General features: G+C 35.4%; 1 protein-coding gene across 1 annotated transcript in view; it reads right to left on the reverse strand.

The window, feature by feature from the left end:
* Nucleotides 1–24,890, reverse strand: part of vwde (von Willebrand factor D and EGF domains) — a 31,118-nt gene extending 6,228 nt beyond the window's left edge. Inside the window, exons 1-30 of the mRNA XM_051130105.1 lie at nucleotides 24,616–24,890; nucleotides 23,096–23,286; nucleotides 22,758–22,989; nucleotides 22,518–22,583; nucleotides 20,458–20,690; nucleotides 20,290–20,379; nucleotides 20,079–20,208; nucleotides 19,185–19,399; nucleotides 18,899–18,972; nucleotides 18,476–18,752; nucleotides 18,126–18,322; nucleotides 16,500–17,377; nucleotides 15,004–15,140; nucleotides 14,777–14,923; nucleotides 14,582–14,686; nucleotides 13,826–13,940; nucleotides 12,319–12,569; nucleotides 11,219–11,438; nucleotides 10,948–11,085; nucleotides 9,764–9,856; nucleotides 9,508–9,651; nucleotides 9,027–9,398; nucleotides 8,646–8,741; nucleotides 8,453–8,548; nucleotides 7,364–7,459; nucleotides 7,183–7,278; nucleotides 6,389–6,484; nucleotides 6,204–6,299; nucleotides 6,002–6,097; nucleotides 5,387–5,480 (exon numbers count right to left, since the gene is read on the reverse strand). Coding sequence (XP_050986062.1) covers nucleotides 5,387–5,480; nucleotides 6,002–6,097; nucleotides 6,204–6,299; nucleotides 6,389–6,484; nucleotides 7,183–7,278; nucleotides 7,364–7,459; nucleotides 8,453–8,548; nucleotides 8,646–8,741; nucleotides 9,027–9,398; nucleotides 9,508–9,651; nucleotides 9,764–9,856; nucleotides 10,948–11,085; nucleotides 11,219–11,438; nucleotides 12,319–12,569; nucleotides 13,826–13,940; nucleotides 14,582–14,686; nucleotides 14,777–14,923; nucleotides 15,004–15,140; nucleotides 16,500–17,377; nucleotides 18,126–18,322; nucleotides 18,476–18,752; nucleotides 18,899–18,972; nucleotides 19,185–19,399; nucleotides 20,079–20,208; nucleotides 20,290–20,379; nucleotides 20,458–20,690; nucleotides 22,518–22,583; nucleotides 22,758–22,989; nucleotides 23,096–23,286; nucleotides 24,616–24,694 — 5,150 coding nt within the window. The 5' untranslated portion in view covers nucleotides 24,695–24,890. The remainder of the gene's footprint in view (nucleotides 1–5,386; nucleotides 5,481–6,001; nucleotides 6,098–6,203; nucleotides 6,300–6,388; nucleotides 6,485–7,182; nucleotides 7,279–7,363; nucleotides 7,460–8,452; nucleotides 8,549–8,645; nucleotides 8,742–9,026; nucleotides 9,399–9,507; nucleotides 9,652–9,763; nucleotides 9,857–10,947; nucleotides 11,086–11,218; nucleotides 11,439–12,318; nucleotides 12,570–13,825; nucleotides 13,941–14,581; nucleotides 14,687–14,776; nucleotides 14,924–15,003; nucleotides 15,141–16,499; nucleotides 17,378–18,125; nucleotides 18,323–18,475; nucleotides 18,753–18,898; nucleotides 18,973–19,184; nucleotides 19,400–20,078; nucleotides 20,209–20,289; nucleotides 20,380–20,457; nucleotides 20,691–22,517; nucleotides 22,584–22,757; nucleotides 22,990–23,095; nucleotides 23,287–24,615) is intronic.
* Between the last annotated feature and the right edge of the window lie 1,306 nt (nucleotides 24,891–26,196).

Genomic DNA, 26,196 nt, shown 5'->3' on the forward strand with positions numbered 1-26,196 from the left:
ATAACAGCATTTATCTGAAATAGAAATCTTCTGTAACATTACAAATGTCTTTATCATCACTTTTGATTAATTTAAAGCATCCTTGCTAAATAAAATAATTAATTCCCATTATTTCTTCCCCTAAAAAAATACTGACTCCAAGCTTTTGAATGGTATAGTGTATAAGGTTACAATAGCTTTTTATTTCAGATAAATGCTGATCGTTGGATCTTTCTATTCAAAGAATCCTGGGGAAAAAAAAAAAAAAAAAAAAAAGTACTCAACTGTTTTAAATATTGATAATAATAATAAATGTTTCTTGAACAGCAAATCAGCATATTAGAATGATTTCTAAAGGATCATGTGACACTGAAGACTGGAGTAATGCTGAAAATTTAGCTTTGATCAAAGGAATAATCAGATTTTTAAAATATACAAATCAAAAACAGTTATTTCAAATATTAAAAATATTTCAAAATGTAACTGCTTTGCTCTAATTTGAATAAAATAAATGCAGGCTTTGTACGCAGAAGAGACTTCTTTAAAAACATTAAAAATCTTACTGTTCAAAAACGTTTGATTGGTTGTGTATATCTCATAAGTCAGAATGTGTCTAAAAGCACTATTTCCAGGGATTTTCTGAAGTATTTCGAAGCTTTTGGAGCCCACAATCCCTTTCCACTACAGATTTTTCTGATGCAAATGTATGCAACTATTTGCAAATTTAGTTAGTGATCTTGCATCATATATAAAGCATGTCAATTTAAAATCTACAGTATTCTGTGGAATGGGTGGTAAAATGTGTAAAAGTGGGCCAAGATTCTCTACATCCTTCTTGGAAGCTGACAGCATAATTGAATTAGCCACTCAATGAACATCCGGCCAATGTGTAGGACTTCATGAATGACAGGCGTTCCAAATCTGGCCAGTGTATTTGAATGCGATTATAGCCGACTGATATAAAAAACTGAAAATGTACTCACCTTGCAAGCTGTCCAGACTGTAGATGAGCTTGTCTCTTCAACACAACAGATTTGTAGAAATTTAGCATTATATCACTTGCCCTCCAATGGATCCTCTGCAGTGAATGGGTGCCGCCAGAGTTCAATAAGCTAATAAAAACATAAAAATAATCCTTAAGTAATTTACACGACTCCACTCTATTATTTAACATCTTGCAAAGTGAAAAGTTGCTTGTTTGTGGAGTGGGCCCTTACACTTATAGGGCATTGCAAGCCCTCTGAGGCGTAAGCCAGGGTTATTTTTGTAGTTTGCTCACTACTGAGCTCTCACTGACAGTGCGAGAATATGGAGCAGCGTCATTTTATTTTGCATTTTACTAGTTTCTTCACGTGAAATTGTCAAACGGCCTTATTACGGTGTTTTTAAGCTCACCACCCAACATCACCACACCGTCAGAGTGCAATCAGGTGAACGTGACTACAGGCTCCATAAAAAAAAAGTGTTTTTCACCTGATGCCTTGATTTTTTCCCATTCAAATGGTCAAAATGGGACAGTCATTTAGCGCTCAGTTTATCCATTTTGCATATTACTAGACAGCAATCCTAGAAAAATTACTATTTTCTTCAACCAAAAAAATTAAATGAATTTTTATTTTCCATTTGACTTTTTTTTTATTTAAAAATTGTCAAACTGCTTTATTTACGGCATTTTAAACATGACGGAAAGCACCGTCAGTTGCGGCACTCATTATCCTCTAAACAGCATAACTTAAATGTAATTTTTTTATTTTTTATTTTACTAGATTCCTTATTTGAAAATTGTCAAACGGCGTTAAGCTAAACTCTGCATTTTAAACCCTAAAAATGCTGTAAATAACGCCGTTTGACTAATTTTAATTTATTTTCCATCTGACTAGATTTTTTATTTTAAAATTGACAATTTCTCATGTGATTGCTGTCTTGGATGGTGGTGGAGGATAACGTTGGGTGGTGAGTGCTGTCCCATCACACCATATCTATGGGAATGAGCCAAGGCATCAGGTGGTGTGACCGTCTCACTCGCCCAACGTTCACCTGAAGCACTCTTACCATAGCGAGACGCTGCTCAATATTCTCGCACTGTCAGTGAGAGATCAGTAGTGAGGCATCGCTCGGTGGGTGACGGATGGTGTCAAAGACAGCTTCTTGTGAGATTGTTGACTACAAAAATAATTTTGTAGTTTAACGGATAATGAGCGCCGCAACTGACGGCGTTTTCTGCAGTTTAAAACACCGTAAATAATACCGGTTGACAATTTTCAAATAAAGAAACTAGTTAAATGCAAAATAAAAAAAAAAAAAAAATTAAGTTACGCCGTTTAGGGGATAATGAGCGCTGCAACTGGCGTCACTTTCTGTTGTTTAAAATGCTGTAAATAACACTTTGACAGTTTAAAAAAAAAAAAAAAAAAAAAAAACCTAGTAAAATGCAGAAAAAATTAATTTAAGTTACGCTGTTTAGGGCAGGCCTGGGCAGACTCAGTCCTGGAGGGCCGGTGTCCCTGCAGAGTTTAGCTTCAACCCTGATTAAACACACCTGACAAGCTAATCAGTGTCTTTAGGTTTACTAGAAAGTTACAAACAGGTGAGTTTTATCAGGGTTGGCGCTAAACTCTGCAGGGACACCGGCCCTCCAGGACAGTTTGCCCAGGTCTGGTTTAGGGGATAATGAGTGCAGCAACTGACGGTGCTTTCTGACGTTTGACAATAAATTGACATTTAAATAATGCCGTTTGACAATTTTCAAATAAAGAAACTAGTAAAATGCAAAATAAAAAAGTAAATTTGCGCTGTTTAGGGGATAATGAGTGCCACAACTGACGTTGCTTTCTATCATTTAAAATGCGAGTTTGCCCAGGTCTGGTTTAGGGGATAATGAGTGCAGCAACTGACAGTGTTTTCTGCAGTTAAAAACACCGTAAATAATGCCGTTTGACAATTTTCAAGTGAAGAAACTAGTAAAATGCAAAATGAAAAAAATATTTTAAATTGCGCTGTTTAGGGGATAATGAGCGCTGCAACTGACGGTGCTTTCTGATGTTTAAAATGCTGTAAATAACCGTTTGTCAATTTTAAAATAAAAAATCTAGTCGTAAGGAAAATAAACATTTCATTTTTTATTTTTTAAGTGTAAGGGCCCACTCCACAAACATACAACTTTTCACTTTACAAGATGTTAAATGATAGAGTGGAGTCGTGTAAATTACTTACGGATTATTTTGATGTTTTTATTAGCTGTTTGAACTCTCAATCTGGCGGCACCCATTCACTGCAGAGGATCCATTGGAGGGCAAGTGATATAATGCTAAATTTTTACAAATCTGTTGTGTTGAAGAGACAAGCTCTGGACAGCTTGCAAGGTGAGTAAATTTTCAGTTTTTTTTTTTTTTTATATCAGTCGGCTAAAATCACATTCAAATACACAGGCCAGATTTGTAACGCCTGTCATTCATGAAGTCCTACATGTTGGCCGGATGTTCATTGAATGGCTAATTCAATTATGTTGTCAGCTTCCAAGAAGGATGTAGAGAATCTTGGCCCACTTTTACACATTTTACCATTCATTCCACAGAATACTGTAGATTTTAAATTGGCATGCTTCATATATGATGCAAGATCACTAACTAAATTTGCAAATAGTTGCATGCATTTGCATCAGAAAAATCTGTAGTGGAAAGGGATTGTGGGCTCCAAAAGCTTCAAAATACTTCAAAAATTCCCTGGAAATAGTACTTTTAGACACATTTAGACTTATGAGATATACACAACCAATCAAAAGTTTTTGAACAGTAAGATTTTTAATGTTTTTAAAGAAGTCTCTTCTGCTTACAAAGCCTGCATTTATTTTATCCAAATTATGGCAAAACAGTTATATTTTGAAATATTTTTAATATTTGAAAGAACTGTTTTCGATTTTGTATATTTTAAAAATCTGATTATTCCTTTGATCAAAGCTAAATTTTCAGCATTACTCCAGTCTTCAGTGTCACATGATCCTTTAGAAATCATTCTAATATGCTGATTTGCTGTTCAAGAAACATTTATTATTATCAAGATTTAAAACAGTTGAGTACATTGTTTTCCAGGATTCTTTGAATAGAAAGATCCAACGATCAGCATTTATCTGAAATAAAAAGCTTTTGTAACCTTATACACTATACTATTTAAAAGCTTGGAGTTAGTATTTTTTTTAGGGGAAGAAATAATGGGAATTAATTATTTTCTTTAGCAAGGATGCTTTAAATTAATCAAAAGTGATGATAAAGACATTTGTAATGTTACAAAACATTTCTATTTCAGATAAATGCTGTTTTTCTGAACTTTCTATTCAAAGCAACCTGAAAAAAATTATACTCGGCTGTTTTTAACATAATGATGATGATAACAATAATGTTTTTTGAGCAGCAAATTAGAATGTTACAATGATTTCTGAAGGATCATGTGACTAGAGTAATGATGCTAAAAGTGTAGCTTTGAAATCACAAGAATGAATTACATTTTAAAATATATTCAAATAGAAAACACTTATTTTAAAAATATTAAAAATATTTCAGAATGTTACTGTTTTTGCTGTACTTTGGATCAAATAAATGCAGGCTTGGTGAACAAAAGACATTTCTGTAAAAAAACATTTCAAAATCTTACGGTTCAAAAACTTATGACTAGCAGTGTACAGTTTTATATTTATATTTATATTTATTCAGAATGCACATTTGAAAGAGAAATATATTAATGGGAACATTTCAGTGGGTGATATGAGGTGTAGGCCTAAACATCCTCAGTTTCGAAATGCGTACTCCACGCGAACGTGCTCCCGCGTAATATTTTAGAAGGACCTTAATTCATCCCACGCATCTCAACCGTGTTGTGTCAGGAAATCGTGAAAACTGAGGCAGTGTGTCATTGTTTAGAATAAAAGCAGCCAAACACACTGCAGTAACACCGGCGAAAGAAAGGAAAGAGAGGATTTTCCCATTAGTTTTCATTGCATTGCGATGGGACCGGAAGTGGGGATACACTGCTTTGCTTACCGGATATAGGAAGTGAGATAAAGGTCCATGAAGTCCATATGCAGAAAAATCCTGAAATGCTTTCCTCAAAAACCATAATTTCTTTACTACTGAAGACAGAAAGACATGAACATCTTGGATGACAAGAGGGTGAGTAAATTATTTGTAAATTGTTGTTCTGGAAGTGGAGTTCTCCTAGTGGAAATCTCTTAGATTTCATCAAAATTAATTTGTGTTCTGAAAATAAACTAAGGTCTTACAGGGTTGGAATGACATGAGGGTGAGTAATTAATGACAGAATTTTCATTTTTGGGTGAACTAACCCTGAATATATCAGTACACTGACAAGACGTGAGAATTCATTAAGAGCATGTCGGATTCGTCAGTACTTACGAGTTTGGCATTGCAGACCCTCCCATCCAGCTGGACAGTGACATGTGTTTGGCCCCACACACTCTCCACCATTTTTACATTTCTGTAAACAGGCCGCTGAATACACACACACACGCACACACAGAAAGCAATGTAGGTTTTGTTGCAGGACAAGACTTTGTTAAATGATAAAATGTGTACCAACAGAAACTGGCATATTTATGTAGAACATATTTATATATTTATATATTTACGCTCAACTTTTGAAGGTTTGAAACTTTTTATGATGTTATAAAAGATTTCTATTTCAAATAAATGCTGTTGTTTTGAAGTTTCAGCCATTAAAAAAAATCCTGGACAAAAATTAGTTATTAAAAAATATTAAGCAGCACAACTGTTTTTATTTTTAATAATAAGTCAGCATATTAGAATGATTTCTGAAGAATCATGTGACACTAAAGACTGGAGTAACAGTGTTAAAAAAAAGTTTGGTCATCATAGGCTACTAATATATTAAAATAAAAAAAGTTATTTCTAAGTGTAATAATATTTCGAAGTATTGTTGTTTCACTGTATTTTTGATTTAAACAAATGCAGCTTTGGTAAGCATATGAGACTTGTTTTATTTTTGCCCTTACGGATGTTGCAAATCTCTCCTCTCCACCCAGAAGGACAGGAACAGGTGTTTGGACCGACACACTTTCCGTTGTTCATGCACATGGGGTCACACACACCTAAAAGTATCACATATACACATCCAAACACATAATATGATAGAACGCATGCTAGATGTAGAAAGCAATCTAGATTTTTAAGAAAATGACTTAAGTGGACACTCACTTTTCTGGCATCTCTTCCCAGTGTATCCTTCGGGACAGGAGCACACGTTGTTTCTCATGCACTGGCCTCTGTTTTTACATGGCGGATTACATAGAGCTACAAAAATGACACACAAAAAAATTACAACCACCTAATTAAGCCCAATTATTTATTGTAGAGCATTATTTAAGTGAAATACGATGTACCTATCTGGCATTGTGAACCATAGAAGCCACTAGGACAAGCGCAGATGTTTGGTTTGATGCACGTCCCTCCGTTTAAGCACAAAGGCTTACAGTCGGCTGAGAGTAAAAAAAAAAAAAAGTTTGTTATAATTATGGTTATTAAAATGATGCTACTCACAAAAATTAAAATCATTTATTCTCCCTCATGTCATTTCAAACCTGTATCAACATAAAAGAAGATATATTGAAGAAATTTGGTTACCAAACAGTTTTGGTTTCCACTGACTTTAGTGAAAGCCAGTGGGAACTGAAACTATATGGTTACCAACATTCCTCATAATATGTTCTTTTATAAAAAGAAATGCATTCAGGTTTGAGGGTAAGTAAATGATATATATTAAAACAGTTATATTAAAACATGTCCTGGCCTTTCCAAGCTTTGTAATGGCAATGAATGGGTGTTGAGAATTTGAAGCTCAAAAAAGTGCATCCATCATAAATATTACTCCACACGATTCTGATGAGTTAATAAAGGCCTTTTGAAGTGAATCATTGCATTTTTGTAAGAAAAGCTACCGCTAACTGTTGTATGTGCCTCAACAGTAAAATCAAAAATCAAACACAAACACATTACTTCACTTCAGAAGGCCTTTATTAACCCCTGGAGTTGTGTGGAGACACTTTTTATGATGGACGGATGTTTGGGTGAACTCCCCTTTATTTTTGGGTGAAAATTACTTTTTTTTTTTTTTTTTTTTTTTTTTTTTAAATAGACATTTGTGATCAAAATTTAAGGATGAAATGAAACCGCACACCTGAGTTACACGTTGGTCCGTACCAACCAGGTTTACACTTACAGACATCAGGCGACACACACTCTCCACCGTTTTCACAATGTCTGTTACACACCACTGGAAAAACACACAAAGGCAATGGCAGACAATCATTATGAACATGTCATTGTATTTAGAAATGAATTTGGAAATGTCTGCTCACTAGTTTCACATCTTGGTCCCACATAGCCATAAGGACAAGTGCAGTGATTTCTGGCCGAACAGCGACCACCGTGTTGACAGGGCGGATCACAGCTGGCTGAGAAACAGGATTTAAAAAAAAAAAAAAAGTGTACATTTTAGAGCTGTCAGTTGATTAAATTTTTAATCCGATTACATGATCCATTTGATTAATTAATCTAATAATCGCTAAATAAATTTGACAGTGAAAAACCCCACAAAAGATTAATTAAAGCTATTTTTGTATTAAATGAGAAAGTATCAAGTAGACATCACAAATTGTAGCTTTATAAAGAAATATTTCATTTGATTCAGCATAAAATTTATGCATAAACATTTAGGCTACAACGGCTTAATGTAAACTATAGAACACAAAAGAAGATAATTTGAGAAACATCTCAGTATTTTTTGTTCATATAATGAAAGTAATGGTAAGCAAAACGGCTTTGTTACCAACAGTCTTTAAAATACCTTCTTTTACTATTCCTTTAATGTTTTTCTTTTTCTTTTAATGGAATGATACTCTAAATAAGAAACTAAATCTGCCAGCAGGTGGCGGTAAATGTCTCTATGAGTCATTCATTTGATTTGTTCAAATGGCTGATTGATTCAGAAATTAAGTAAATGGCTCTCTTTATGAATGAGCCTTTGAATCATTGGTTCACGTGACTCGTTCAAAACATGGACTTCTTATTTACTGTTGTATAAAATCACATTTTAGCTTGTGATAGATCAGGACAAAATCAACACTTGTGTCACATTGCTCCTGCTGCCCGTGTAATATTGTGTGATACGTGATATTAAACAACTCATACAGGAGTATTTTTGCCCCAATATCTTGAATTTTAGGGCATAACTGCATTTACGGAGTTACTGCCCTACATCATATTTGTCAACAGTCAATTGTATAAATATAAGATGACGTACAGGTCTGGGGGCAGAGCCAGTGCGCTAACTGCATTAAAATATTTTAATCACATTATTTTTTCATAACTAATTAAGTTAACGTGTTAAACTGACATTCCTAGTAAATGTATATAATAACCCTCTAAAACACATTATGTGAGTTTACCTTCCTCACAGGTGGGGCCATTGTACCCTGCAGGACATTCACACACATTGGGCTTCACACACTTCCCTTTGTTCTTGCAGTCTGGTCGGCACACAGCTGATGGAAGTAGTAGTTTAAAATGAGTCATAATAATAAATAATAGTTACTATGAATAACTCAATCTTTAAATGTCTGCCAAGCTAAATGAACTGACCGATGTGGCAGTTGTATCCAGTGTAACCCTCTTTACAGGTACAAGTGTTGGGCTGTGAGCACTCCATATTTTGACCACAAGGGTAACGGCACATGGCTACACACACAAAGTTAACAGAAAAAATATATTTAGCAAATAATAATAAATAAATAAATTATAAAAGATGAATTAAAAAACAAAAAAGAAATACATTCAAAATCTAAAAATACATTATATACATCGTGATAGGTTGGATTTAATTTAATTTATTTTATATTTATTTTTGCCTTTGTTTTTTTTTTTTTTAATTGAGAAATGATCCAAATATTTTTTATATATTTTTATGAGCATCAGCTGTAATAACGAGCAGTGGTTTTTTTTATGCATCATAAGACAGCTCACGTTTGCAGGTAATTCCATTTCCTTTATAGCCGTGTGGACAGTTTCCACATCTGAAGGAGCCTGAGGACGTAGTTTCACATGGTACTCCGGAGAAACACGGGGAGTCTGCACAGGTTCTGTTATCCTCAGTGTATTCAGGGTTAAATTCTTCTTCATTCAGCTGCTCTCTACTTGAGCTTGCTTTTGCATTCGTGTTGATCTGGTCTAGGGTGTGTGTGGTGGTCTTTCTATCAATAGATAAGGTCCACTTGCTCCTAGGAGGAAATCGTTCACCTCCAATAGGACGTTCACCCAACTTCCTAGTAGATGAAGGTGTGGCCAAAGAGGATGTGACATCTGAGAGTTTATCACCCTCCCTTAATGGTGTCTGCCCTGCAAAATAGTAAGGGTTAGAAGGTCAAACCTGAAGTCTATGTATCCCCATTTCTCTATAATAATGTTACTTACAATGATAAGTAATGTATAAAGAATAGCAACTGACTGTTTGCTGTCCTTGATAAGCATGTTTGTCCATTGCCAGTGAGCCCAGGAGGACACGGACCACAAATGTAACCAACAGATGTATATGTGCTCTCAAAGCACTGGACTCCAGGATAACAGGGCTGACTGGCACATGGGCTCTGCCCTTCAGAAGGTACATATATAATATATACATATTTACAATCATCACATGCCAACAAACGAACAACTGATGCACATTAGAGGTAAAAATCTGTGTAATTTGTTGTTATTCCCACCTGGAAGTAGCTTTGGTTTGAAGGAGCCAAGGTTAACCTCACTCTTAGATGTAAGTCCATGGCTGTCTTCATCAATTTTATCCACTGTCTTCTCTAAAAATCAATAAATAAATGATACATACATACATACATAAATAGCGATTAATAGAAGTACAAAATTATAACACAAGTCATAATAAGATGAAAATTCATAAGTCATAAAAGGTCACATTATTGGCATTTGTCATTTTTGACTTTTTATAGCATAATTATGACTATTAATCTCATTGCTTCTACTTTTTGTCAAAATTGTTTGGTCATAATTAACTTTTGTCATAATTATGACTGTATTTGTTGTTTTTTTCAATTTAATATGATTTTTTTTGATCAACACAGTTGAAAACTTTTTATGTCATAACTTTGTCAATTTCAACTTTTTACCTCACAATTTCTACTTTTTGTCATAATTGTTTTCATTTTCATTTTCAAATTTGATTTATCTGATAGTTTTGACTTAGTATGTCATACTTTTGACTAATTATGATTTAGTAGCTCATAATTACATCTTTTTATGTCATAATTATGACAGCCCCATGATTACTATACAAGTCACCACATTATTTATTGTATACAAAAAATGTTAAAGCAGGCATAGACTACTAGTCTTGTGAAAACATGGTTATAGTCTTGTTATTATTACTTTCCTGCATTCACTAACTGGTAGCCGCTTGAGAAAGGGATAAGGTAAAAAGGTCAAAAGAAGTAAAAATTGACATGCATGTAACTCTGCACGCCACTACAAATAGCATTTGTTGTGGTACTCTCGTGAACGCGTGGCGGAAACTGAAACGGAAGAGCAGAAATTGTTGAATAAAGTTATTTTTGTTTTCTTTGTGCACAAAAAGTATTCTCGTAGCTTTATAAAATTAAGGTTGAACTACTGATGTCATATGGACTATTTTATCGATGTCCTTGTAACCTTTCTGGGTCCTGAACATATCAGTTGGGGTCAGAAAGCTCTCGGATTTCATCAAAAATATCTTATTTTTGTGTTCTGAATATGAATGAAAGTCTTATGAGCTTGTAACAACATGAGTGTGAGTAATGAATGACATAATTTTCATTTTTGGGTGAACTATGTCTTTAAAAAACTTTTTCATTGGACTATTTGACCATAAAGCTAAAAGTATGAGATATGAACATACGGCTGCAGGTCTTCCCATCTCCAGTGAGGTGGTCAGGACAGGGCCCACATAAGAATGCTCCCATTGTGTTTCTGCAGGAAACACCGGGGTAACATAGAGCTGATAAGCATTCATCAATGTCCTCATCGCAGATTAAACCTGTAGAACACAGCGGCAGGAGTATCTCAGATGGGTGCAACAACTACACTGATATTATAACAGATCCACTTTTAAATGAGTAAATTGTCTATGATACTCTTTCAGGTGATCATATTGCTGTAAGTGCACTGACCTGTAAAGCCCTCTGCACAGTGGCAGGTAAAGGAGTTCAGTCCATCCACACATGTTCCAGAAAAGCATGGGTTTGACCTGCAGTCATCGACATTGACTTCACACCTGTCCCCCTCCAAACCAGCAGGGCAAAGACACAGGTATTCACCAGACCCAGGGGGGAAGTTAATGTTGGTCACACAGGAAGCTCCATTCTGACAGTCACATGGGTGAACTGACACCTGAGAAACATAATAAGAAACCATATACATACTGTACCAATGTACAGTTGAGATCAAAAGTTTACATACACCTCGCAGAATCTGCAAAATGTCAGTTATTTTACTAAAATAAGAGGGATCATATAAAATGCATGTTATTTTTTTATTTAGTACTGACCTGAATGAGATATTTCACATTAAAGATGTTTATATACACAGGTGCTTCCTGTGTGATCTCAAAATCATACAGCCATTGTTGGAAAGGGTTCAAATACACAAAAATGCTGAGAAACCAAAGAATATGTGGGACCTGAAGGATTTTTCTGAAGAACAGCAGGCAGTTTAACTGTTCAGGACAAACAAGGGACTCATGAACAACTATCACTAAACAAAAAAAAAAGCAACTGTGGATCATTTTTTAACAACACAGTATTAAGAATCAAGCGTATGTAAATTTTTAAACGGGGTCATTCAACTAATAATTTCTCTTGGGAACTATATGTAAACATCTTTTATGTGAAATAGCTTCAAATTAGTACTAAATAAAAAAAAAAAAAAAATATGCATTTTGTATGGTCCCTCTTATTTTGGTAAAATAATTTACTTTTTGCAGATTTTGCAAGGTGTAAGTAAGCTTTTGACTTCAACTGTATATGCCAAGTGGCTTAAATATGTACCTATTAAATATAGAATTATTCCAATCGTTTTTGGCAATATATATTATAAAACTGTTTTACTGATCTAAGGATTCAGAAATGTTTTTAAAAGCCATTTGGCACCCCCTTGTGGAAAACAATGGAGACACAAAACTCTACTTCCTGCGATGTAAAGTATTTATAATGAACTTCAGGTCCACATTTTTGTAGAAGCAACATTTTACTACATGGCTTCTAGATCTCACCTGCACCGCTGCATGGGTCTCTGCATTACAGTCATCATTTACAGCCAGTTCAAAGGTCACCGGTGTGGTGGACAGAGCTTTCCAGATGAGCAGGCCAGCTGGAGAGAGAACAACGTCTCTGGGTCCTGACTTAAGTGTGAAGAGAACTGCAGAGCCCTCTGGATCAGTGGCTGAGAACTGATAGACGAAATTCTCTCCGTAGAATGTCTTCAGAATGGACTGATCAGTATGAAACACTGGTGGCTGGTTTTCTACGATCAAACACAGAACAACAGAACGAGGACTCTAGCATAACTTTAACCAGAAAACATCAGTAAACTTAATATACATTGGAAAATACATAGATAAACTAACTGTATTTAAATCATTTATTATGAGCTTTTTGAGTTTGTGATGTATACACTACCAGACAAAAGTTTTTGAACAGTAAGATTTTTAATGTTTTTTTTAAAGAAGTCTCTTCTGGTCACAAAGCCTGCATTTTTTTTTTTCATCCAAAGTACAGCAAAAACAGTACAATTTTTAAATATTTTTACTATTTAAAATAACTGTTTTGTATTTGAATACATTTTAAAATATAATTTATTCCTGGGATTTCAAAGCTGAATTTTTAGCATCATTACACCAGTCACATGATCCTTCAGAAAACATTCTAATATTGATTTGCTGCTTTAAAAAAAAATATATATTATTATTATTATCAAATTTGTTCACGTTTCTTCGATGAATAGAAAGTTCAGAAGAACAGCATTTATCTGAAATTGAAATCTTATAACATTATAAATGTCTTTATCACCTATTTTGGTTAATTTAAAGCATACTTGCTAAATAAAAGTAATAATTCCCCCCCAAAAAAAATGAGTGACTCCATGCTTTTGAATGGTATAGTGTATAATGTTACAAAAGCTTTTTATTTCAGACAAATGCTGATCTTTGGATCTTTCTATTCATCAAAGAATCCTGAAAACAATGTACTCTGTTTAAATATTATTATTAATAATAATAATAAATGTTTCTTGAACAGCAAATCAGCATATTAGAATGATTTCTGAAGGATAATGAGACACTGAAGACTGGAGTAATGATGCTGAAATTGTAGCTTTGATCACAGGAATAAATTACACTTTAAAATGTGTTCAAATAGAAAACAGTTATTTTAAATAGTAAACACATTTCACAATATAACTGCTTTTGCTGTAATTTGGATCAAATAAATGTAGGCTTGGTGATCAGAAAAGACTTCTTTAACAAACATAAAAACTTACAGTCCAAAAACTTTTGACTGGTAGTGCAACTATTGCAGAAAATAACATATTAAACTGCAAAACTGACCAATTACTATGCAAGCACACGTCTTGACTCAACAAGGAAGCCTCTTCGACAGTACAACTTGTCAGCTCTCCAACTTTAGGAAATACATCACTGCTCTAAAACTACTCTAAAAAAAAGCTTCATAGATATTATGACCACTGTTCAAAACATTGATTTGAAATAACACAGAACATACTTTCAGCAATGGACCAGCTGTACTTGGAAAGATCTGGTCTGCATGTCAGACACGGGCTGCTCGGGCTGTGATCCCCATCTCCATAACACAGACCATCAATATTACATGTTCTGTTCTGAGGAGATATTAAGGGAAAACTGTTAAACTTTAAAATTATACAGACAATTGTGGCTGCTTAAATAAACCTGTTGCATGCATATCATACTTTTTTTCTGGATTTAACCATAGCACATGAGAGAGCCCCAGATTTACAGTAAGTGAACAACACTAGCTTTGTTTGGCTGATGTTGACCTGAAATTATTTTGCTACACATAATTACAAGGCAAAATGCTAAATTGTTTCCTGTACTTAAAAAGACTGTGTACACATAAATGATGAACAGTGTATGTAAACACTTTAAAAATGTGCACTGAAATTGTCACTGTATAATTAAAATGTGAAGAAACACCATTTAACCAAATTACAAACAGATCATGGTGAAGACTTTTTTTTTTTTCCCCCTGTTGAGAAATGTAGTTTAATGGTTTCAATAATGTAGCTACAGGGGAAATACGGCAGATGCAGTCTCATCAACACGCTGATCTTGTTCTAGACATCTAAATCTGTAATGTGGACTTTATAATTAAATATCTTTGAATTTAATGGTCATTTGTGATTAATAGGACTAGGACCTGATGATTTAATCAGATGCTTTGTATTAAGAGAGTGCTGCATCCAAACCAAAACAGAAGTGAATGAGAATGAAGAGCACAGACCTTTAGTGAACAAATAACTGAAGTGCTGACTGTACAAGTCTGACATGTGCCATCAAAAAGAGTCAGTATCTTTGCATTGCTGAAGCTGTGTCCATCATTAGACACCTAGAAAATGGATAAACAGGTCATTTTCAACTGGTTTGTAAGTTAAACTAAATAAACGTGTTAGTTTAGAGCTTAATCACACAAACTCACTTTGATTTGCCAGCGTAAGACTGGTTGGTGTGCAGTGGTGGAGGATTGTGGGTCGTCCACAGGAAGCTGGCACTCTACTGAGGAAGAACTCTGGAAGGTTGCGGGCACCAATCGAGCATCATCCAAAGACCATTCACCGTCTACTATCTATGCAGAAAGAGCAACATATATTCAAAATAATAATCAGTTATCCTATGCCAAGTCCAGTGCTTGTTGCAGTTTGTCACCTTTTCCTTCACAACTTCACACTTAAGCTTAAAAGACTTTTTAAAGCCTTGACCAAGAACTCTAACGGAGGAACAGACGCCATCACGGACATCACACAGTCCTCCATTATCCAATTCTGTGATCTCTGGTGTCTCATCTGCAAAAGGAAAACAGATTAACTGTGAAGCAGACTAAAAACAAATAAAATACAGGTCAAAAAAATCTGCATCAATGTACATTTTCACATACTCATGGAAAATGAATTTGTAAAATCCAGTTGAAAGCCATGTAGAGCTAAACACATTTTTTGGTTCATTTTTTGTTTTTCTCGAGATCAATTTTACTCAGATTATGGATGCACAACATATCCGTGAACTTTAAAAACTAAATAAAATCACAATTTCAGGTCATAATTTTTATAAATGCATAAAAATGTATATTTTAGGTGCTGTAACTGGTCTCAATTTTTTTTTTTTATTTTACTATTTTGAGTTCACTAATTTATTTGAAATATTCTGTGGTGCAGTTGTTACTGTTAATTAAAACTGCAACTAAAACTATTAAAAATCATTTTAGTTTTTTTTTTTTAATAAAACTGATAAATAAATAAAAAACTTAAAAATCTAGAAAGTTAGAAATGTCTTTGCAACGAATTGAAATAAAATAAGTACTAAAACTACTAAAAATAACAAAAGAAAAATTACCAAAATTAAACCAAAATTAAAAAAATATATTTTAAAAATATCATAATTATAATTAATAACAAAAGTAAACTAAAACTAAAAAAAAATTAATGAAACTAAAATAATTAATTTAACTCCAAATGATAATAAATAACATAACACTAAATTAACACTTTTTAAATTTTACAATTTTTATGTAAAAATATTCCATCCACACAGCCTTACTATTAATATTAAAGCTCATAAAGGCTGCAAGCATAATAATTATATGTGACCCTGGACCACAAGACCAGTCATAAGGGTCAGTTTTTAGGGATTTATCATCCCATGAAGCTGAATAAGCTTTAAAATTTGATTTAATAAACAAGCTTTCCACTGATGTATGGTTTGTGAGAATAGGACAATATTTGGCAGAGAAATAACTATTTGAAAATCTGGAATCTGAGGGTGCAAAAAATCTAAATATTGAGAAAATTGCCTTTAAAGTTGTCCAAATGAAGTTCTTAGGAACGCATATTATTAATCAAAAATTAAGTTTTGATATATTTATGGCAGGAAATTTACCAAATATTTTCATAGAATATGATCTTTACTTAATATCCTAATGATTTTTTGCATAAAAGAAAAATCGATAATTTTGACCCATACAATGTATTGTTGGCTATTGCTACAAATATACCCATGCTACTTATGACTGGTTTTGTGGTCCAGGGACACATGTATATAAAAAAAATGTTGTTTAAATTAATTTTAGATGAAATATAGCATGTCCCTGTGTAGAACGTGAACTTATTTTTCAATTATATCAACTACACATATACAGACACACTCACCAGACACCTGGCTGCAATCGTAAGATCCAAATCCAGGGAAGCACGAGCAGCCCCACTCTGTGCACTGTCCGTTCCCGCTACACAAGCTCGGGCACCTGAGGGAAGCCAGAACGTCCTGGTTTTCCTTCCTCCTGCCAACGTTCTCTACCACCCTCCTCTCACACTCATTCTCCAGGAGGGGGACAGTGGCTCCTATCCAGGACTGATCGTCCTTCAGTTGTTGGTCTGTTGCACACATTTCCACTGCCTGCTCCAGAATCTCACCTAGAAGACGCCTACAACTCATCCCCACCGTGGAGTTCCTCAGGGCTCCTGCGCAGAGCCGCCGAGCCTCAGTTTCTGTCAGGCCTGATTCAGTAGGCCACGATGGTACCAGAGGTTCGGGTGAATTTGATGAAGAATGGTCCTCTGGGAAATTATACGTAGACACCTCAAGGTCTGATCTGGAGTTGTAATAGCCACTTTGACGTCTGCTTCGGCTTGGGATGCGTCTTTGAGTTTGGGATCTTTGTGGGTTTAAAACACGTCTTTGACTCTGGGTTCTTTGGGGATTCATAACACGCCTTTGAATTTGGGATCTCTGAGTGTTTGTTCTGCTTCGCTGTGCTGGACGGTGTTGTGCAGGCCTGCGAGGAGGGACGGGTGTCTCTCTATGAAGTTGCGCAGAGTTCATGTACTCAGCTGTTACATCCAATGTAGGGATGATGGAGGGAGATTGGACGCGGGTGGAGGAAGAACACTTGGATGAAATGGTGGACTGAGGTGATGCTCCACTGGATGATTGTTGTTTCTCTTGTTGACACTGGCAGTACTCAGAAAGACTGGAGTTGCTTTCATAGGTTGGGATTTTGTCAAACAAGCTGCTACCGGGTGCCAACCTGGAAGGCAGTACGATAATCCATGTTAAAGGATTAAGTCACTTCTGAAATAAAATCATCATCCAAGATGTTCATGTCACTCTTTTTCGAAAAGAAATTAAGGTTTTTGAGGAAAACATTCCAGGATTTTTCTCCATATAGTGGACTTCAGTGGGGATCAACGGGTTGAAGGTCAGAATTACAGTTTCAACGCAGCTTCAAAGGGCTCCACACGATCCCATCTGAAGAATAAGGGTCTTATGTAGCAAAACAATTGGCCATTTAGTGAAAAAAAAATATATATATATATATATTTTTTAACCACAAATGCTCATGTTGCACTAGGTTTTTAGAAAATAACTCATCGTTTCACTAGATAAGACCCTTATTCCTCAGCTGGGATCATGTAGAGCCCTTTGAAGCTGCATTGAAACTGCAATTTGGACCTTCAACCCACTGGTCACCATTGAAGTCCACTATATGGAACCACAGATGTTACACAGACTATTTCATTGATGTCCTTGCTACGTTTCTGGACCTGGGAACATTTCAGTTGCTTTGCTGTCTATGCAGGGTCAGAGAGCTCTCTGATTTCATCAAAAATATCTTAATTTCTGTTCTGAAGATGAACGAAGGTCTTACGGGTTTGGAACAACATGAGGGTGAGTAATTAATGACAGAATTTTCATTTTTGGTTAACTAACCCTTTAAATTAACCCCTAGCACCAAGCATTATTCTATCAAACTAATTCAGCATGGCAAGTCTCACCTCCACGCGTTGATAAAAGAAGTGCTGTCCTCCACAGACTGTCCTCCTTCTTTGTGGTAGTCATTCATTGGATTTCCATCAAAAGTTCCACACAGGCCTTCAGTGTGGCCTTGATCAGAGCCTGGAGCCCTTACAGTCACACTCATTCCCCAGTCAGCCGCATCCGCACGCACAAACTCCCCGGACAAAAATGTAATCTGGACAAACAAAAAAGCTTACATTCATCTTTTTATATGGACTAAACTATAGGTATAATGCAATTCTGTTATCATGTACATGTTCTAGTTATATTTCCTCAAACTTTACGAGAAATAATCACAAATGCATACAAATATACACCCATCACTCACAGTGACTTTGCGGCCCTGGTAGGACTCAGTGACACGGATGCCACTCTTTAGCAGGTCTCCATTCTTCACAGAAAGGCGTGGCTTCGTCTCTCCCGCCAGCCCGTTACACATGTCGTAAGTGATGACAGAACCACCATCCCTGGCTGCAAAGCCACAGACACACGAGGTGGGATGGGCAGTCATGCTGGCACACTCCCATTGTCTCACATGCACCTCAAACGGTCGAGAAGTGCTCCTGTACAGCACGAAGGTGCCTATTTGGTAGTTATCATACCTCCTGTGAACAAATAAACAAAATTATATGTGATTCTCACTGTATTTGCATTGAAAGTGTTCACTGGGTAATTTCTCAGCAAAATCTGGGTTTAATAAATCTGCTTTTATTATTTGACTACTTGTTATTTGTGATTGTAGAGCTATTACCTGCCATCAAATGTGATGATGTGAGGGTCTGTAAAAGTGTAACAGTGAGCAGATGGGATGTCCTTCACTAGTATCTGAGAGGAAGAACAGATCACTGTTGTGTTGCTGTCTATGCAGGGTCAGAAAGCTCTCGGATTTCATCAAAAATATCTTTATTTGTGTTCCGAAGATGTACAAAGGTCTTACGGGATTGGAACGTCATGAGGGTGAGTAACAGAATTTTTAGGTTTTATTTTAGGTTGAACGATCGCTTTAAACATTGGATATATAATCTAAGTTAGCCCACCTGCACACTTTGAGGCGTGTACCCGTTCCACAGGAAGTTGGTGCTGATTATGGGTTTGATGTGAATTTCTGTGCTTCTGTCTCCATCCTTCCATATATCAGTGACTGCGCTGTAGTGCACAGAAGTATGGCTACAGACTCCATTATGGCATGAGATTTGAGACAGCTCCACCTCACAGGACGACAGGACTAAATCAACTCCCAGGTCCTTGTCATCTGCCATTGGAGACAAATCTTTAACATTTTAGTTTTAGGATGTTAAAAAAATTAATTAATAAAATTAAATAAACATATATGTAGTTGAGGTCAAAAGTTTACAAATACCTAGCAGAATCTACAAAATGTTAATTATTTTATCAAAATAAAAGGCATCATACAAAATACATGTTTTTTTTTTTTTTACTTAGCACTGATCTGAATATGTTATTTCACATAAAAGATGTTTACATATAGTCCACAAGAGCAAATAATAGTTGAATTTATAAAAACGACTACTGTGATACTGTGTTGTTACCTGAATGATCCAGAGCTGTTTTTTTTTTTTTTGTTTAGTGACAGTTGTTCATGAGTCCCTTGTTTGTCCTGAACAGGACAACTGAGGGACTCATATGCAACTATTACAGAAGGAAATACGATGCATTAAGAGCCGGGGGAGTGAAAACTTTTGAACAGAATGAAGATGTGTCATTTTTTTTTATTTTGCCTAAATATCTTTTTTTTTTTCCATTTAGTACTGCCCTTCAGAAGCTACAGAAGATACTTACATGTTTCCCAAAAGACGAAACAAATTAAATGTACCCTGATCTTCAAATTCAAAAAGTTTTCACCCCCCAGCTCTTAAAAATATATATATGTTTTTTAAATTTCTTTATAATATAATTCTTTTTGACTCCACCTTGACTACTAGTGGTAAGCTGCAAAGGCAAAGTGCATCTCTCTGAGGAACATGGTAAAGGTACTGTGCTCTCCACTGTCAGTTCATACTCTCTTCCATCTTCTGAAATAGAGACAGCTTGTGGTTTCATCTGAAAAATATACATAGAAACATGATAAGTCTAGTGGAAACATATCTTCTATGCAACATATCCTCGAGAATTGAGACATACTTGGATCCCGGCATAAAACTCTTCACTTTCCACAGGAAGGCTTTGTATATCAGGAGACTCCAGAAAAAAGCTAGTGCAACTGCAATGGATCTGAGACACAACATATATAGGTTAAAGTTCATAAATATGAATTTGAATAAACATAAATACTGAATATAAAGGAGGTACCCTGTCTCCCAGTCGCAGGTTAATTCCATCCAGCTCAATGAAAGCAAAGGTCTCTATTGTAGTGTCTTTCCTGAGCTCTTCTCTGGTGCCCTCGGGCGAGACTCGCCACCATGTCACCACATATCCCAGAGAGCTGTTCCCACTACTGTCAGCAAACGTACACTTGAGGAACACACTGCTGCCAGAGAGCTCAGCAACAATCAGAGGTACTATAGAAGAGGGGGGTTGTAGTTCTGAGGGAGAAATTACAAATACTGTACTACAAATATGAAATATACACATGTGACCTTGGACCACAAAACCAGTCATAAGTAGCACAGGTACTTGTAGCAATACCAGACAACACATTGTATGGGTCAAAATGGTTGATTTTTGAAGTAAACATATCAAAACTTAATTTTTGATTAGTAATATGCATTGCTGAGGACTTCATTTGGAGAATTTTAAAAGCGATTTTCTCATTATTTAGATTTTTTTGCACCCTCAGATTCCAGATTTTCAAACAGTTGTATCTCGGCCAAATATTGTCCTATCCTAACAAACCATACATCAATGGAAAGCTTATTTATTCAGCGTTGAAATGTATTAATCTCAAATAATATATACACTTGTATTAATCATATCATAATCATATATACAAATGTATTAATCTCAAATAATATATACACTTCAAACTTCAAAAAAATGAAAAATGGCATTCTATCTGAAACAGACCATGTTTGGTGCTGTTTCAGCTTTAAAACAACAAACTCAAAGGAAAGAATGACTCAAGATCTAGATTTCAGGCCAAACTCTTAATCATCAATGAAAACTTAAGTTTCATGACATGCTTAATGATGCATGATAAAGGGGACACAGCTGAAGTAAGTGTTTTGAAGGGTTCCACTAGAGAGAAAAATGGGGGAGAGCCTCTACTGGGGCGCCTAAGATCACGAGAAGGATCACTTGTGACACTTCAAGTGGAAACACAAAAACAACATCAAAAATGCATTAACTTCTGCTAGATTTATTGGCAGGAGAAGATGGGGGCAGAAACATTACATATGGCTGCCAACTCTAAATTGTTTTGATGCCTGCCTAACAGAACTTTTGGAAACCTTTCAGATAAAACTGTGTGGGCAGTTGATTTTCCTGCATTGATATGGCAACCTGGAAAATCATGTGGTGTAAAAAAGGGTCATTCAAAAATAATACACTGTAAAACTGTAAAATTTTGAAATATTTTTACTATTTAAAATAACTGTTTTCTATTTGAATATATTTTAAAATGCCATTCATTTCTGTGATTTCGAAGCTGCATTTTAGCATCATTACTGCAGTCACATGATCCTTCAGAAATTATTCTAATATTCTGATTTGCTGCTCAAAAAAACATTTATTATTATTATTATGTTGAAAAGTTAGCTGAGTAGATTTTTTTCAGGTTTCGTTGATGAATAGAAAGTTCAGAAGAACAGCATTTATCTGAAATACAAATATTTCGTAACACTATAAATGTCTTTACCATCACTTTTGAACAATTTAAAGCATCCTTGCTTCTTTACCAAAAAAATGACTCCAAGCTTTTGAATGGTATAGTGTGTAATGTTACAAAAGCTTTTTATTTCAGATAAATGCCTATCTTTGGCTCTTTCTATTCATCAAAGGATCCTAAAAAATGTACTCAGCTCTTTTAAATATTGATAATAATAATAAATGTTTCTTAAACAGCAAATCAGGATATTAGAATGAATTCTGAAGGATTCTCACGTGACTGAAGACTGGAGTAATGATGCTGAAAATTTTGCTTTGATCACAGGAATAAATTACATTTTAAAATATTTTCAAATAGAAAACCGTTATTTTAAATAGTAAAAATATTTCAAAATTTTGCTGTTTTTGCTGTACTTTGGATCAAATAAATGCAGGCTTGGTGAGCAAAAGAGACTTTTTAAAAGACATTAAAAATTTTACTGTTCAAAAACTTTTGAGTGGTAGTGTATGTTAAATTTGTTTGAGGAGGTTATTTAGTTTTTAAGGTGAAATTTTATAATATTGATGGACTGGTCTGTACTACTTACCACTGCAAGTTCCATCACTATTCCTTTGTTTTCCCTCACACTCTGTTTGATTGAAGTCTGACATCTCTGTGAATACAAATAAACTTTCTATTGAACTCTGTATTGCTTTTTAAACACTACCAGACTTTAATCAAGAAATCATGATTTTTCTTCAGGATGCATGAGACAGAACCAAACGATAATTATACTAACAAAGTGAATCTCATAATTTCAGACACTCATTCAGGTTCACTGACTTGCCTTCAGCGCAGTATCCCATGCATCCTTGCGTTGGCTGGAGCAAATACACAAAAAAGTCCCCGCAATTGCGTACGGTGACAGGCAGGCGAAAAAGACAGCAGTCTTTACTGGCACTGCCAAGGAACTGCCAGGTAGCGCAGGCTGTCATCTGCTTCACCTCTAGAGGGTGTGGGAGAGTCTCTCCTTCGGCCAAAGAGAGCCACACTGGGGCTTGTGTTCCACACTGATTCACCTGTATGGGTTACCAACCGTCATATAGAAACATTAAGTCTTTATATAAAGGAGGCATTGTTCAGCTGGCTGGACCGATTACACAGATGTACTGTACTCTACTGTACCTCCACACATTTGGTGGGCATACGGGCCGGCTTATCAAAGATTTGGAACTGATACCATCCGGGAGAGAGTGAATGATCACAAATGAGCTCCTGAAGGGCAGACTGAAGCAGCTGCTGGGAGCTGAACCTGGTGCTTCGGTACGGGCTCTGAAGAACAGTATAACCCCCACGACTGCATTCAGGGATTTCCACTATAAAAATACACATAATCACACACTTAGTGTTGCTCAGAAGCACACAGAAAGATACCAAAACCAGAGGACTGAGAAAATGATCAATCATCTGCAAATTAAAGATGCTCCTTTCTCAGAACTAGGATCAATTTCAAAGCAAACATCTCATGTCATTTGAAAAAGGATTGACAGAAATATCTAATTAACAGGAAGCAACAACAAATTTGATGGTAGTTCAAGCTCTTGATGGCCTCAGCCCAGTGAGGTCCTTTCCTGCCTGTCCTGAGATGTCATCACTAATCACTTTTTGGCAATGAAAAGAGAGGGCACAGATCACAAGCCAGGCTCAGCGGCAAAGACAACAGGATGCTCAAATATCCAAGATGGAGCTGAACTACACTCTGCTTCCTAAAAGACCAAAGTATATTTATAGCAATAGCCAACAATACATTGAATGGGTCAGAATGATAGATTTCTTTAATGCCAAAAATCATTAGGATATTAAATAAAGATCATGTTCCATTAATATATTTTGTAAATTTCCTACCGTAAATATATCAAAACCTAATTTTTGATTAGTAATATGCATTGCTAAGAACTTCATTTGGACAACTTTAAAGGCGATTTTCTCAATATTTCGATTTTTTGCACCCTCAGATTCCAGATTTACAATTAGCTGTATCTCTGCCAAATATTGTCATATCCTAACAAACCTATACATCAGTGAAAAGCTTGTTTATTCAGCTTTCGTGTGATACATATATCTATATTCAATATATATTTCGTGTGTATAAATCTAAATTTCAAAAAATTACCCTTATGACTTTGTGGTCCACGGTCACAAGTGTTAAGATATTGTTGGCTGCCTAACCTTAAAATAAACAGGAAACATCTGATGCATCAGAGTAAAAAAAGTAGGTAAACGCAGTTCTAAACACTCACTGAAAAGCCACATAAACATCATTGAATGACATGGCAGGTCATGTGATGTCAACAACGCAAGGAGGCGACCCGCTCCATGTAAAATAATACACTTTTTTTCTAGACGACTGATATATCTTCAGTCTTCATCCCGTGTTAATGTACGTAATTTTACTGATATTTCTCAAAATTACCCGATTTGTTTTTGAGTAAAACTTTTTTAATGAGCAAACAATGTACTGCCCCTTTAAGTGTGATAATATAAGGTAATTAATAAATTGATATTCATTTGATATACTTATATAATTTCGAATAAGTTATTTCCATTGCTCTCAGAAAACCTTCCAAACAATATATAATCTACGGAACCATGAGAATTAAATATCTAGCTTTAGTCCAAGGCAGAATGTTTATCGATCGACTTACCTTTTTGACAACTGACACTTTTGTTTAAAATAATAAATATAATAGCGATGAAATACTCCACACAGATGTTTAGACGCATTTCCGTCTCTAAAGCTCTTTAGAAAACCTCTAAGAGCTTGTCCAAACAACAACACAATCCAGATTAATATCCCGAACGATATTTTGCGAAATGAAAGCTGGTAAAAAGAATATTTGATATGTCTTGAGCGCTCTTTAAGACGAACAGCGAGTGTTTCTTGGGCTCCTGTCCAGACCACACACACCTCCTCCCGCTGGAGCATCTCAAGCTAACTGTCCCGTTCTCTAGTGTTCGTTTAATATTTCACACTTACTCTACATATTTTAATCCTAAGCTTTTCAGTTAAATCTACTAATAAAAAGTGTACCGTAGTGTGTTGACATGACTACGATGAATGTGGATTTGTAAACAACGTCCCTAACTGGCGTCATTTCCACCACAAAGACGAACAATTTTGCCAGTAAAGTTTAGAAAAATAGTGTACTTGTTCACAAATGAAGAATAGGCTATTGTAAAGAGTAGTACGCTTGAGATAAAATGTTTTTTTATATATAGGTTTATTTATCACGTATTAATTTTCAACCAAGCCTCATAATATAATGAAAAACATACATTAGCTGCAGCATTACAATATTAGTGACTAGCAAAACTAGCAAACATAGACGTAGCAAGACAAGGGAGGCAGGAGCATTTATAAAAATGTTTAAAATGCCAGTTTCACCACAACATAAGAGATAAATTTAGGTGTAGTGCAAATGTCTGACTTTTGTTTGTTGTTAGCTATACTAATGCGTGTGAAAATCAAGTTTTTTACGTCCACAGGGCTGCCCACAGATGAAGAAACAGGCAATAACAATTAATTTTATTGTCCTGTGATTTGCATCTTCCTTCTAGACTGAATAAAGAACCAGATGGCAATATTGTCTAGTCTGCTTTTCCCAAAAAAAAGGCTGTTTTTTTGTACCTTTCATCTCGTATCAATATGTTAATATAATAAAAAGAGAATATCCATCATGTACCTACAGTAATAAATATAGCAAATTAATTGCAGCCCTCAAAATTTAAGTTCATGACATATCTGCTGCTGTTAGTTGGTTTATGGCAACCTACCAAAATCCACAAGATATGGCTCTGCTTGTGTTGATCAGCAGCTTTCTACCGAGCATTAAGAAGAATTATTCTTCACCGACTGTCCATTGCTGGGCTGCTTATATCAACATACCGATAATCAGCCAAAGTTCTTCTCTGAGAAAGTTAAACACAATCTGTTGTGTGATGCCTGCGAGACTTTGTGAAGGAATCGCATAACCAGAGGCCATCTGTTAAACTGTTTTTATCAAGGGCGTGCCACTCCTTCTCAAAGAAGATGTGAATAACATTCACGGGATGAAGATTGAGCACTGGCATAACACCATATGTTTCTCTACGAGAGGTGTTGACAGTCTGTATGAAATAATTAAATTCTTCCTCCATGCTGTATATTTTTACTGAACGATACTCATTAGGCAGAACAAAACCACAACATATTTCCAGTGTTTTTACTTTGATATGGATAAAAGGGG

This window comes from Labeo rohita, chromosome 15, assembly GCF_022985175.1.
Source record: "Labeo rohita strain BAU-BD-2019 chromosome 15, IGBB_LRoh.1.0, whole genome shotgun sequence".
NCBI classification, from domain to species: Eukaryota; Metazoa; Chordata; class Actinopteri; order Cypriniformes; family Cyprinidae; genus Labeo; species Labeo rohita.